General features: G+C 43.7%; 1 protein-coding gene and 1 long non-coding RNA gene across 3 annotated transcripts in view; one reads left to right on the forward strand and one right to left on the reverse strand.

Moving 5' to 3' along the window:
* LOC126074976 (uncharacterized) overlaps positions 1–9,678 on the reverse strand; it is a 282,348-nt gene extending 272,670 nt beyond the window's left edge. For both annotated transcript variants that reach the window (XR_007517091.1, XR_007517093.1), the window contains exon 1: positions 9,592–9,678. This is a non-coding gene — a long non-coding RNA (uncharacterized LOC126074976). The remainder of the gene's footprint in view (positions 1–9,591) is intronic.
* Positions 9,679–9,979: 301 nt separating this feature from the next.
* Positions 9,980–14,743, forward strand: DNAJC19 (DnaJ heat shock protein family (Hsp40) member C19). The gene is made up of 6 exons (XM_049881906.1): positions 9,980–10,120; positions 11,057–11,108; positions 11,186–11,259; positions 12,246–12,325; positions 13,262–13,332; positions 14,603–14,743. The coding sequence occupies exons 1-6, from the start codon at positions 10,118–10,120 to the stop codon at positions 14,671–14,673; spliced, it is 351 nt and encodes a 116-aa protein (XP_049737863.1). The 5' UTR covers positions 9,980–10,117; the 3' UTR covers positions 14,674–14,743.
* The last annotated feature ends 4 nt before the right edge of the window (positions 14,744–14,747 follow it).

Consider the following 14,747-nt stretch of genomic DNA (forward strand, 5'->3'; position numbering starts at 1 on the left):
TCCCATGTATAACAGAACAAAACACTACCCGGTCATTCACCATCCTCATAGTCATTGCTATGTCTGAGCCCATTGTTGCAGCCACTGTGTCAATCCATCTCATTGAAGTTCTTCCTCATTTTCACTAACCCTTTATTTTACTAAGCATCATGTCCTTCTCCAAAGATTGGTCCCTCCTAATAACTTGTCCAAAGTAAGCGAGACGAAGTCTTGCCATCCTTACTTCTAAGGAGTATTCTGGCTGTACTTTCTCCAAGACAGATTTGTTTGCTCCTCCGTTAGTTCAATATTCTTTGCCAACACCATAATTCAAAAGCATCAACTCTTCTTTGGTCTTCCTTTTTCATTGTTCAGCTTTCACATGGGTATGAGGCAATTGAAAACACCATGGCTTGGGTCCGGTGCACCTTAGTCATAAAAGTTCTTTTTAAGATTTTAGAAGTCCTCTGTGGCAGATCTGCCCCATGTGATACGTTGTTTCATTTCTTGACTGCTGCTTCCACAGGCGTTGATTGTTAATTGAAGTAAAATGAAATCCTTGACAACCTCAATCTTTTCTCAGTTTATCATGATGTTGCTCACTGGCCCAGTTGTAAGGACTTTTGTTTTCTTTATGTTGGGGTATAATCCATACTGAAGGCTGTAGTCTTTGATCTTCATCAATAAGTGCTTCAAGTCCTCTTTGCTTTCAGTAAGCAAGATTGTATCATCTGCACATCACAGCTTAATGATTCTTCCTCTAATCCTGATGCCATGTTCATATCGTCCAGCTTCTCAGATTATTTGCTCAGCATACAGATTGAATAAGTATGGTGAAAGGATATAACCCTGGCACACATCTTTTCCAGTTTTAAATCATGCAGTATCCCCTTGTTCTCTTCGAACAACTGTCTCTTCGTCTGTGTACAGGTTCTGCATGAGCACCATTAAGTGTTCTGCAATTCCCATTCTTCGCAATGTTACCCATAATTTGTTATGATCCACACAGTCAAATGCCTTTGCATAGTCAATAAAACAGGTAAACATCTTTCTTGGTATTCTCTGGAAGATATTATAAGTAATTTATTCATTCATTTTACAAATATCCTTTGAACACTAGGTTTAAAACACTATAAAATAGTATATGAAACATGATTTCTACTCTCATGGATCCTCAGGCTAATAGCAAAAAGACTTGCATACCAATTATTTCCATAAAAGCTAGATATGGTAAATGCCATGTGAAGCACAAACGAAATTGTACAGGAGTTCAGAGAAAGGAGAGATAAATAGCCCTAGACCATGGGTTGGCAAACTATGGCCCATGAACCAAATTCACAGTATGGCCCATGAGCTTAGAATGGCTTTTACATTTTAACAAAAACAAAGAAGATAACAGAGACTGTATGTGGCCTGCAAAGCCTAAAATATTTTCTGTCCCAAACCGCCAGGCGCTCCTTGGAAACTTTATGGGGCAGTTCTACTCCATCCTATAGGGTCACTATGAGTTGGAATCGACTCGAGGGCACTGGGTTTTTTTGTTTGGGTTACAGGAAAAGTTTGTAATGAACAAAGAACACTTTGCAAAAGGCCCATTTGATCTGGGCCTTTAAATGCTGGATGGAAATGGGATGGGACAAGAATGCTTTGGTGGGAGGGAGCGGCTTGAATAAAAACACAGGGGAAGTGGACTGCAGGACACATTTGGAAAACCTGATGACAAACTCCATTTGCCAGGATTATGAAGTTTATGAAGGGGAGAAGATGAGTCTGGACAGGTCGTCTCTGGCCAGTGGGCTAAGCAAGTTGGCTCAATCTGTTCCATTTTTCTCACGGTATCTGTTTTAGCCTGACTCCCTACTTTCCTTCCCAATTATAAAAACAAATTTTGCCCTTGTTTAGTCTGGAGCATGTGAGTAGAGAGCCAGTAAGAGCTGGGATGTGCTTGACCAGAGGGATAGCACCCAGCAAGCACGTGTTTCTGGATAAAGGCTCTGCTCTCTTCTCAGGCTGTGAGGAAGGAAAATTGAGGCACTCAGGATTTTACTTGAAACCTGGAATTGGGGTAGCTTTTAGAAGCCCTGGTGGCACAGTGGTTAAAGTGCTCTACTGCCAACTGAAATGTCAGCTGTTCGAACCCACCAGCCACAGTGCTAGTCTGCTTTCGTGAAGATTACAGCCTTGGAAACCCAATGGGGAAGCTCTACTCTGCCTACAGGGTTGCTATAATTCAGAATCAACTCAACGGCTGTGGGTTTTAGGTACATTTTCCCAAATAAAGTTTTCCCAATTGATCTTCCCTTTCATTCTGTGGACTGCCAAAAGAACAGGCAGTCCTTTGCTCCATCTCTCTTCCTTCCGTTGCCTTTCCCAGGCCAGAGGTAATCCCTGGAGTACTTTTTAACATATTTTTCTGGCTTTTATTTACATAATCCGAACTAACATCCTTATACGGCTGTTTCTTGATTTATTTCTATTTTATCATTATTCAGTGATTTCCTATCATAGAAGATAAAATTTAATCTGTCCTATGGTGGTAAAAAAAAAAAAAAAAATTTTTTTTTATGGTGGTGGCTCAGTGGTTAAGAGCTACAGCTACTAACCAAAAGGTCAGCAGTTCAAATTCACCAGCCACTCCTTGGAAACCCTGTGGGGCAGTTCTACTCTGTCCTATAGGTTCGCTATTGAGTTGAAATCGACTCGATGGCAACAAGTTTGGTTTTTTGATTCTACACATCACCTGTAGCTCTGGAGGCACACTGGAAAAAGGTTGGCAGTTCAAATCCACCAGCTGCTTCTTGGAAACCCTCTGGGGCAGTTCTACTCTGTGCTATAGAGTTACTGAGTCGGAATCAACTTGACAGCAATGAGTTTTGGGTTTGGTATACATCACCCAATGCACATGTGCACATATTTTTCCTCCTTTCATCCCTCTGGAAACCCTGGTGGTATAGTGGTTAAGTGCTCTGGCCACTAACCAAGAGGCTTGCAGTTCAAATCCACCAGGCTCTCCACTATGGGGGCAGTTCTACTCTGTCCTATAGGGTCACTATGAGTTGGAACCAACTCAACGGCAATGGGATTTTTTTTTTTATCCCTTCAATAAAATTACATGATTGTGTAAATATTGTTTATATTTGAGACAAAGGGTGTACTAGGATTACATATTTTTCCTTGTAATGCTTTTTGTTTTTCCTGGAGTTAGCAATTGCCTTATTTATTTTTTAAATAACTTTTATTAAGCTTCAAGTGAACGTTTACAAATCCAATCAGTCTGTCATATAAGTTTACATACATCTCACTCCCTACTCCCACTTGCTCTTCCCCTCTTGAGTCAGCCCTTTCAGTCTCTCCTTTCGTGACAATTTTGCCGGCTTCCCTCTCTCTCTATCCTCCCATCCCCCCTCCAGACAAGAGTTGCCAACACAATCTCAAGTGTCCACCTGATATAATTAGCTCACTCTTCATCAGCGTCTCTCTCCCACCCGCTGACCAGTCCCTTTCATGTCTGATGAGTTGTCTTCGGGGATGGTTCCTGTCCTGTGCCAACAGAAGGTCTGGGGAGCATGGCCGCCGGGATTCCTCTAGTCTCAGTCAGACCATTAAGTTTGGTCTTTTTATGAGAATTTGGGGTCTGTATCCCACTGATCTCCTGCTCCCTCAGGGGTCCTCTGCTGTGCTCCCTGTCAGGGCAGTCATCAATTGTGGCCGGGCACCAACTCGTTCTTCTGGTCTCAGGATAATGTAGGTCTCTGGTTCATGTGGCCCTTTCTGTCTCTTGGGCTCTTAGTTGTCGTGTGGCCTTGGTGTTCTTCATTTTCCTTTGCTCCAGGTGGGTTGAGACCAATTGATGCATCTTAGATGGCCGCTTGTTAGCATTTAAGACCCCAGACGCCACATTTCAAAGTGGGATGCAGAATGATTTCATAATAGAATTATTTTGCCAATTGACTTAGAAGTCCCCGCAAACCATGTTCCCCAGACCCCCGCGCTTGCTCCGCTGACCTTTGAAGCATTCATTTTATCCCGGAAACTTCTCTGCTTTTGGTCCAGTCCAATTGAGCTGACCTTCCATGTATTGAGTGTTGTCTTTCCCTTCACCTAAAGCAGTTCTTATCTACTGATTAATCAATAAAAAAAACCCTCTCCCACCCTCCCTCCCTCCCCCCCTCGTAACCACAAAAGTATGTGTTCTTCTCAGTTTATACTATTTCTCAAGATCTTATAATAGTGGTCTTATACAATATTTGTCCTTTTGCCTCTGACTCATTTCGCTCAGCATAATGCCTTCCAGGTTCCTCCATGTTATGAAATGTTTCAGAGATTCGTCACTGTTCTTTATCGATGCATAGTATTCCATTGTGTGAATATACCACAATTTATTTACCCATTCATCCGTTGATGGACACCTTGGTTGCTTCCAATTTTTTGCTATTGTAAACAGAGCTGCAATAAACATGGGTGTGCATATATCTGTTTGTATGAAGGCTCTTGTATCTCTAGGGTATATTCCGAGGAGTGGGATTTCTGGGTTGTATGGTAGTTCTATTTCTAACTGTTTAAGATAACGCCAGATAGATTTCCAAAGTGGCTGTACCATTTTACATTCCCACCAGCAGTGTATGAGAGTTCCAATCTCTCCGCAGCCTCTCCAACATTTATTATTTTGTGTTTTTTGGATTAATGCCAGCCTTGCTGGTGTGAGATGGAATCTCATGGTAGTTTTAATTTGCATTTCTCTAATGGCTAATGATCGAGAGCATTTTCTCGTGTATCTGTTGGCTGCCTGAATATCTTCTTTAGTGAAATGTGTGTTCATATGCTTTTCCCACTTCTTGATTGGGTTGTTTGTCTTTTTGTGGTTTGCCTTATTTATTTTTCATTGTTTAGTTTTCTATGTACCCACCACTTATTTATCTCTGAGTCAGTTAGGATGTTTCAGCTGTGAGTAATCAGAAAACCCATCTGTTACCTAGCACTGTGATAACAGAAATACCACAAGTAGGTGGCTAAACATTTCACCTTTTGGCCCCCCAAACTCATATCCTCCCCACATGCAAAACACATTCACCCCATCACATCATCCCAAAAGTCTTAAGTGAACTCAAAGTCTAAAATCTCATCTTCTGAATCATCTAAATCAAGTATGGGTGAGACTTTGGGAATGTTCCATCCTGGGACAAAATTCCTCTCCATCTGTGGACCTGTGAAACCTAGAATACAAGTTATCTGCTTCCAAAGTACAGTGGTGAAACAAACACAGGGTTTTTACAAATGGGAGAAATCAGAGGGAAAGAGGGGTTCGTGGGCACCAAGCAAGTCCAAAACCCAGCAGAACAAATTACATCAGCTGTTCTCCAGGACCATCTGAGCAATGGCCTTGCCCTCCATACTCTGGGTGTTAGCCATGCTTTTTGGATTTTGGGTGGAGGCCTCTAGGTCCTGGGTATCAGCCCCATCCAGGTCCACTAGGATGGCAACTCTGCTCCCTTGGCTTTGGGCAGTACCATTATCCTAGTTTATCTGAGTGGTGACCACAACCCCTCAGCCCTGGGTGGTTCCATTCTCCTGGCCCTTGGGAATGGCAGTCCCACCCCCTCTGCTTTGGGTGGCAGTCCGATCCTCCTGGCCCACCCAAATGGCAGTCCTACACTTCAGCACTAAGGTGCAAGAGGTCTAACTCTTTAAAACCTAGGAGGCTGTTTTTCCATCTTTGAAATGGAGGCAGCATTCTACCCTTCTAAACCGAGGCAGCCCTGCTTCCCATGTTCCTTCCAACAGTTCTGCTAATTTCTGAACTGCTCCAGGAATGGTACTTTCTTTTTTTGAAGGACCTCAGATGTTTGCAACCAAGTAGCTGTATTGGCCTATTTCCTGCCTGTAGAATTCCAAGAAATGGATATCCTGTCTCTGTCCCTTTAGTCTAAGCTGATGGGTTTTCTGCTGTGGTAGTGGATTCAATCCATCACTCACAGGCTTATCTTTTTAACAAAAGATTGGGTAGCCATGTCCTTGATGAACATTCTAGGACACGTGTCCTTAGTTTGTACAACAGAATTTTCCAAATCTTTTAAGTCCTGGTTTCATTTTGCACAGTTCATTTTTAAGTCTATCTTTTTCCTCTCACTTTTTACTCTAAGAGGCAAGGAGAAACCACATAGCCCGTTTAAGATCTTGCTTAGAAATCTTCTCAACCAGATATCCAAGTTCACCACTTACAAATTCTACCTTCCATCAAACATTCAAACATAATCCAGGTAAGTTCCTTGCTACCACATAAAAAGCATCACCTTCCCTCCACTGTCCAGTCTCATGCTCATCATTTCCTTCTAAAGTCTCACCAGAGCACAGGGAACACCCATATATCTAGCAACATTCTGTTCAAAACCATAGAAGCTTCTATCACAGCTCTCAGTTCCTTCTGAACCCTCATCAAAATTGCCCGTTATGTCCACAATTCTACCAACAGTCTCTTCAAAACAAACAAGAGCCTTACTATGAAGCATACCAAATTCCTCTAGCCTCTAGCCATTACCCAACTCCAAAACCACTTTCATGTTTCAGGTATTTGCTAGAGCAGCATTTTACTCCTTAGTAAACCAGTGATGCTGCAACAGAACTGCACGAGTGGATGGCTTTAATGAGCAAATTTATTCTCTCACAGTCTTGGAGGCTAGAAGCCCAAACTCAGGACACTGGCTCTAGGGGAAGGCTTTCTCTCTCTGCCAGCTCTGGGGGAAGGTCCTTGTCTCTTTTCAGCTCTGTTCCTTGCTTCCTTGGCATTCTTCATGTGGTATCTATCTTCCTCATCTGTACTTCCTTGCCTCTGTGCCTAATCTGCTGTTTCATATCTCAAAAGTGATTTGCTTAAGATACACCCTACATTGATATGGGCTCATTAAGATAACAAAGAAAAACTCTATTCCCATATGGGATTATTTCCACAGGTACAGGGGTTAGTATTCCAATACAAATTTGGGAGGACACAATTCAATCCATAACACCATCGAAAAACAGCTTAAGTTTATTTTTCTCTCACAAACCAGAAATCTCCAGGTGGGGTAACCAAAAAAAAAAAAAACCAAACCCAGTGCCATCGAGTCAATTCTGACTCATAGCGACACTATAGGACAGAGTAAAACTGCCCCATAGAGTTTCCAAAGAGTGCCTGGTGGATTTGAACTGCCGACCCTTTGGTTCGCAGCCATAGCACTTAACCACTACGTAACCAGGGTTTCTTTTTTTTTTTTTTTTTAGGGTTTCTAGCCCACCATTAATTAGGTCAGCTGCTCGGTACCACAATATAAACTAATCTTTCTGTTTGTCATCCTCACTGTATAAGCTAGTGTGAAAGAGACTCGCTCTGCCCTGTCCAATAACACAGCTACTAGCCACATTTGGCTGTTTAAAAACAAACTCACTGCCATCGAGTCAGTTCCAACTCACAGAGACCCTATAGGACAGAGTAGAACTGCCCTATAGGGTTTCCAAGGCTGTAATCTCTAGGGGAGCTGACTGCCACATCTTTCTCCTGAGGAGTGCCTGAACCACCGACCTTTTGGTTAGCAGCCGAGCATTTGATCACTGCACCATGAGGGCTCCTTTGAAATAAAATTAAAAATTTGGGCTTTGAGTCACTCTAAACCAAACCCAACCCAAAACAAACCCACTGCCGTCAAGTCGATCCCGACTCATAGCGACCCTACAGGACAGAGTAGAGCCACCCCACAGAGTTTCCAAGGAGTGCCTGGTGGATTCAAACTCCCAACCTCTTGGTTAGCAGCTGAAGTACTCAACCACTATGCCACCAGGGTTTCCTGAGTCACACTAGCCACATGTAAGTGCTCAATAGGTACATGCCATCGAGTTGATTCCAAGTCATAGTGACCCTATAAGACAGAGTAGAACTGCCCCATAGGGTTTCCAAGGAGTGGCTGGTGGATTTGAACTGCTGACCTTTTGGTTATTTAATGGGTTTCTTTTTTTTTTTTTTTTAATTATTGTGGTGAAAATATATGAAACAAAACATTTACCAGTTCGACAATTTCTACATGTTATAATTCAGTGACATTGATTACATTCTTCATGCTGTTATGATGGCTTGCTTTTGTAGTTGTTGGATAAAAGTTAGGTGAACGAGAAGCAAAAGATGAAGTTAAACACTTAATGCCAGTGTCTTAGCACAAGCTGTCACCCTGAATCACTTGTTGACAATGAATCACATCACAAACATCTTAGAACCTGAGGAGCCCTGGGAGATTCAAATGCAGGATCTTTTTGTAGCTGAGGAAAACAAAGTCAAGAAATGTGCTATTTGTCTAATAACCAGCTATTATGGATGGAATCGTGTCCCTTCAAAAGATATAGTGAAGTCTTCACTTCAAAAAATACGTCGTACCTATGAATGTAACTCTTTGGAAATAAGATGCTTGAAGATGGTATCAGGTTAAGATGAGGTCACACTGGAGAAGGGTGTGGGTCCTAATCCTGTATGACGGGTGTCCTTATAAAAGAGAAGATACACAAGCAGGGAGGCAGAGGAAGAACACCAGGTGATGCTGCAGCGGCAAGCCAAGGATCGCCTGGAGCTACCAGAAGCCGGGAGAGAGGCGTGGGACAGGTTCTCCCTCACAGTTTCAGAAAGAATCAACACAGCTGACACCCTGATCTCAGACTCTCAGCCTCCAGAACTGTGAGGCAATAAATTTCTGTTGTTTAAAGATGCCCAGCTGTGGTATTTTACTGATACACCACAGGAACCCATGAAAGCAGAATCTGTCTGCAGAGTTCACAGATCCTAACACTTTGTAAGTTCTAAGAGGGAAGTAAGTCCCTACGTTTTGGATTTGGAGAGCTGAAGCACTGTTGGCAGTCTGCGTTGATGATCCAAATACGGCATTCTAAAACTTCCATTATTGTCGCCACTTTTATCTTTTCAAGCATGTATGAAGGGATATACAAAACTGATGCCCTGTGGTGGCAAAAACAAACCCTACTTCTTTTGGGGGCAGGGGACACATTCTAAGTAGCATTTTTCAGTTGTGAGAATTTTGAAATCCCATGACCAGAATAGTTTTTGAGGTGGTAATCTCACCCAACAAAACTGAAAACCAAAACATTCGCACAAGGTTCTGTCGAGTCACGTATTTAAATAAAATTACTTCAAATAAAAGAATGCTACCAAGGAGCTCCTGAAATACGCTGTGGTTTTGTTCATTTAAAAAAAAAATTTTTTTTTTATGCTCGGTTGCTACACATTTGTTTGGCTTCATGGTGCAGCCTGTTATTGCGTATTTAGGGGTAGTCATTACCCTTGACAGTTATAAGGTCCTCGGGAGGAGCAAGCAGTCTGCGCTGGACTAACAGAAAGGCTGGAGGTCTGAACCCACCCAGCAGCACTGCAGAAGAAAGGCCTGGCAATCTGCCTCTATAGGAATTACAGCCAACAAAACTCTAAGGAACAATTCTACTCTGTAACACATAGGGTCGCTGAAAGTCGGCACTGACTCCTTCACAATAGTTTTAGTTTTCTTGGCCTTTTTTGAAATTATAAATGCTACTGGAAAGAAAAACGGTCCGAGTAAGGCTGCACAGTATTTGCTTATGCCTTACCTTCCCCTGCAAGAATTTCCAAACGCCCTTGGCCCAGAAGCAGGTGGGGAAGGGGGACCAGAGGGCAGCGGATACCGAGAAGCCACACCCTCGAGCCCGGTAGAAGGTGACCCGCCCACCCACACAGCACCCAATCCGAAGTCGCTCTCTCCGCCCGCCCACTACTTGAGCTACCTTTCTCCACCCCTCTTTCTACCTACCAACCAATCCGAAGTCTTGTTCTCCGCCCACCACCCGCCAACCAATCCGGTCTCATTCTCCGCCCGCCCACTGCTTGAGCGACCTTTCCCCGCCCCCTTCCACCCACCACCCAATCCGAAGTCGTATTCTTCGCCCGCCACTACCTGAGCGACCTTTCCCCCTCCTCGTTCCCCCTTTACGACAGTTTTCCGGCTAGCTTTGCGGCCGCCGCTGCCGGTTTCCTTGGTGCGGGTTCCCGGGCGGCCCGTAGCTGTCTGTGTGGCCGCGGCCTCTGGGCTGGGATGAGCTGCCCTCCCGGTGGAGGTAGGGCAGCCGAGCCGGAGCCATGGTGAGTGTGGCCTTCCGGCGCCCTCGGCCCGGCCTCCAGGAGAAGGCTGGCCTTGTGCTCAGCGCCCCGAGCCTTGTGCTCCTACCCGCCTTCCAGCGAGGCTCGCAGCCCTGTCCCCTCGCAGGCAGCCCCGGCCCCCTCGCAGGCGGCCCCGGGCCCCTCGCAGCGCTGGCTGGGTCAGCCGCTGCCGGGCTCAGGACTGGTGGAGACGCGGGGTTCTGGCTGCGCCCCGCGGCCCTGGCCCTCCGTCCCTGGCCCTCCTTCCCCCCCTCAGGCCCCTGTGAATGGAGCTCTTCTCCCAGGGCCCCGGACGTCTTTGCCCTTCCTCCCGCTCTCCCCGTGAGGCCAGATGGTGTCAAAGGCGCTCAGAAGAACTAGCGTTCTCCTTAATCTAACCCAAAACCGCCGAGCAGTCGCGACTGACAGCGACCCCATAGGGCAGAGCAGAGCTGCCCCACTGGGTTTCCGAGGAGCGCCTGGGGGATTCGAACTGCCGATCTTCTGGTTAGCAGCCGAGCTCTTAACCACTGTGCTACCAGGGCTCTCCCTAGTCAGCCAGCCCCCGTCTGTCGTTGGAAGTGCTTCCTCAGGTCCTAAGAGAACGCCCGTCATCGGTTCTTCCTCTTCCACCGCAAGCCTTATTTCGGTGGCTCCGGAGGCAACTTTCCTGTGACTTCGTTTGCTCGGGGATGAAAGGGGCATTTTCAAAGGGAAGCAATAATTGTTTTCACTATGTTAGGAGTCCATTAAGTCGACGTGCCCTCTTCCAAGTGAAAATCCCAACGAGCAGAGGTTTAAAGGATCACGGGGCAGGGTACTTTCACCTTGTTTCCCCCATGGAAGGGAAACTTGGAGTGGTTCGGGGCTGGCGAGTGGGCCGGACCGGAGCGGCTGGGCGTTAGAGAAGTAAATACTAATAACTCTTCCCTCCCCCAGGCCGGCACTGTTGTTGCAGTCGGACTGACCATCGCTGCCGCAGGATTTGCAGGTTCGTTTAGGGTTTGGGAGTGGATGTGAAGTGGGGGAGATGGGAGACTTGCTTATTGACTCTTAATTTGTTTTTAGGCCGTTATGTTTTGCGAGCCATGAAGCATGTGGAGCCTCAAGTAAAACAAGTCTTTCAAAGTCTACCAAAATCTGTAAGACTTACTAAACTTTTTTGCTAATTTTTTGCTGCAGAGGATAAATTTCCAAACATTTACCAAGTTCTCTTCTTTGGGCCCCTTCTCCTCTTTTCAGAAGAGAGGTTTCAACGTTCCAAGCTTTGTAATGGTGCTGCCCTCACACATGCAGTGTTATGAGACAGTGTTGGGGGGCGGGGAGGAGGTTGTTAATAATCTAGTATGGAGTGAAATCATCACTTTATTGTTCGCATATTGTTACTGCAGCCTCATTCTCTGTTTACATTCTTGCCTTCCCACTTGGCTCTGCCTCACAAGCCCAGAGGCCTGTAGGGCTTTAAAGTCATCTGCTGGTACTGTGTGGCCTCTGCACCCCCTACCTGGACACTTGTAATTAACTGCACTTAGGCTGTGGGGTATGATGCAGGTAGTGATCAGACCATGGTACCTTCTGTGGTCACAGTTTAGAATGAGTTTGGCTCTGACAGCCTGTTGTGTAGATGCTGTTGAGTAAATATTTTTGCGTGTGACCGAATGTGACAAAATAGGATGATGGTAGGCTTTACCAGTGGATCTGACATAACAAGATCAGAGGACCTGATTGCCTAATTGTGTTTTATTGGTTGCCTTGAGTCTCATGATACCCTTGAACCACTTGCTCCAGGAGGTGTCTAAATCCTCGTCTTGAGCCACTTGTTATTTTAAACATACTCATATTCTGAAATCAGATTTTCACCTAGACCCTGGCCACCTTGGAATAATCTTTTCTTTGTTCCCAGCTTTGAGTCACTGCTCAGTTGTCTTACATTTCCAAAGACAGTTAAGGTTGTCTAAAAAAATGGGTCTATTTAATGACGTTAAAATGATCATTTGTTGCTACTTGTAAATCTAAAATACTGTGGGAATTGCACTTAAAAGTTCTCTGAAATGAATTCCTGTTGTTTCTATGAACATTTACGAACATTTTCTTAGCAGCTTTCTTACTAATGCGTCTCCTCCTGCAGGCCTTCAGTGGTGGCTATTACAGAGGTGGATTTGAACCCAAAATGACAAAACGGGAAGCAGCATTGATACTGGGTGTAAGGTCTGATAATTCCTGATATTTTTGATATTTTTTCTACAACTCTAGAGATATGAGGAAGTGTAAGAATGACTTTCTCTAACAAAACCAAAAACCCATTGCTGTCAAGTCAATTCTGACTCACAGTGACCCTATAGGACAGAGTAGAACTGCCGCATAGAGTTTCCTAGGAGTGCCTGGTGGATTTGAACTGCCAGACTTCTGGTTAGACACTGTAGCACTTAACCACTGCTCCACCAGGGTTTCCCTCTCTCCAACTAGAGGGAGTTAATAGGGGTGTTGCCCCAAGAAGATTGATGTAATCAGTTTTAGTCAACTGTACCTACACTGCTCCCTCCTTTCACGTGTTTTAAAGGTCTAGATACTCCCTACAAAAGTCAGAAGAGAAGGCATACTAGCATATGGTGCTTTTTCATTTACTGATAAACATATCAACAGATAATCACAGTGCTCCATACTTTTAACTGATAAACATACGTTCTATGGTGAAACTCTGCCTTCATTTGTAAGTACTAAACATGCTTTCCTTTTCTATAAAATGACTTGTGCTTAAAGCACTGAACTCACCAGCTGCCCTGGGGGAGAAAGATGTGGCAGTCTGCTCTGTAAAAATTACAGCCTTGGAAACCCTATGGGACAGTTCTCTCTCCTATAGTGTCGTTAGGAGTCAGAATCGACTACACAGCAGTGGGTGTTATTTTTTTAAAACATACTTTCCTTTTATGGAAGAACGCCTTACTTTTCTGAGGAGCAGTTAGTTCTGGTTGAGAAAATTCACCTTGAGTGGAAGAAAAGAAGTTTCTAAGCAGCTCTTCACACTGTCGTGTAGACTTCCTACAGTTTCGTAATACCGTTAATTGGATTTCATGAACAATTTTTTTTAATGTGATTCAGAAATAGACTGAAGTAAACAATACCTTTTTTTTTTTTTTTAATTAGCCCTACTGCCAATAAAGGAAAAATCAGAGATGCTCATCGACGAATTATGCTCTTAAATCACCCAGACAAGGGTAAGTGGTCATAAATCCTTGTTTTATGTGTTGTTGGAATGACTGTTAATAGTGGAATAATTTTACATCAATTTCTGGTGGTCACCGTAAGGGAAATGCCCAGATGTGTGTGTGAGCGCTGTCTCCAAAAGTGGATGCATTTGTTTTTGGTGTCTTAAAAGAAGAAATGCTGAATGGAAAATGCACGTACAGAACTCTGAGCAGATCCGATAATTACTGAAATGCAGAAGTAATGGTGAGCATTAATGCCTGGAGATCTGCGGTTTAGAGAAGATGTGATTTATAATGTTGACAGAGCCATAAACTCTGCTGCTAACATGGTTTTTTGTTTATAGTCATAATTGAATGAAATGCTACGTTTGTTAATGAAATTAAAAATGTAGTTTTCCCCTACCTGTTAGACTCTTAGAACTAAAAAAAAAAAAAAAAGACCTAAATAGAAACGTATACGGTGTCGTTAGTTTCTGATACACCTACAAGCAGCTTTACAGTTCCCTCTTCTTTGGCTATGTGGAAAGAAAGCACATTAATTCCTTTGAGTACCAAAATAATAGACCACAAAACCCATGTTCCAATGTTCAAATACTTTTACTTCCATAAGAGAGGACTTTCCTTAAGAAAGAGGGTTTTGACCGTTTAAACAGAATTGCAATTGTTTGGTGATCTGATTTCTCAGCCTCTTCTACAGACTTTGGCTTCATTACCTGGAGGGCTTCTGATGCAGTAAGTCTAGGGTGGGGCCCATACATTTTGCATTTCTACTGGCTTCCCTGTGTGGCATATCCTGTCTGACTCTGGGGACCACACTCTGAAAATCCCTGCTCTAGTGGCAAAGCAGATTAGCAGGATGGCATCATTAAGGGACAGCTTATAACAGAAAAAGGAAGATCTAAAGCAAACGAGACTTTGCAACAAAGAGCTCACACAGAAGCCTCTGAAAATATCATGGTTTAAAACAACATGGTACAGTCAACTAGTGGTTGTTCATGACTTGGAGTCACTGTGAATAGGTAAACTTGGGCTATTTTCTAGGTACATGAGGATGTCTTTTTTAATCCCATTTCAACCATTTTGTTAAGCTTCAGGCAAATGTCATTTTTAAAGAAATACTCATGTAAATATGTCATCTCACATTGGTCAAATGTATCACCATTTCTGCTAATTTCACCTCAGACAAGCATAGGGATCTTTGAAACAAGAGTAGGTTTTCACCAAGCAAAAGCTGAGAAAATCCTTCTTACAACTGTTCCTTTTTTCTTTCTTCCTGTAGGAGGATCACCTTATATAGCAGCCAAAATCAACGAAGCTAAAGACTTACTAGAAGGTCAAGCTAAAAAATGAATTTTAAAGTACATATTAGTTTGTGTGTATGAATGAGTCTGACTTTTTATAATAAAATACCTCAAAGCTTTGAT

This window comes from Elephas maximus, chromosome 1 (assembly GCF_024166365.1).
Source record: "Elephas maximus indicus isolate mEleMax1 chromosome 1, mEleMax1 primary haplotype, whole genome shotgun sequence".
NCBI classification, from domain to species: domain Eukaryota; kingdom Metazoa; phylum Chordata; class Mammalia; order Proboscidea; family Elephantidae; genus Elephas; species Elephas maximus.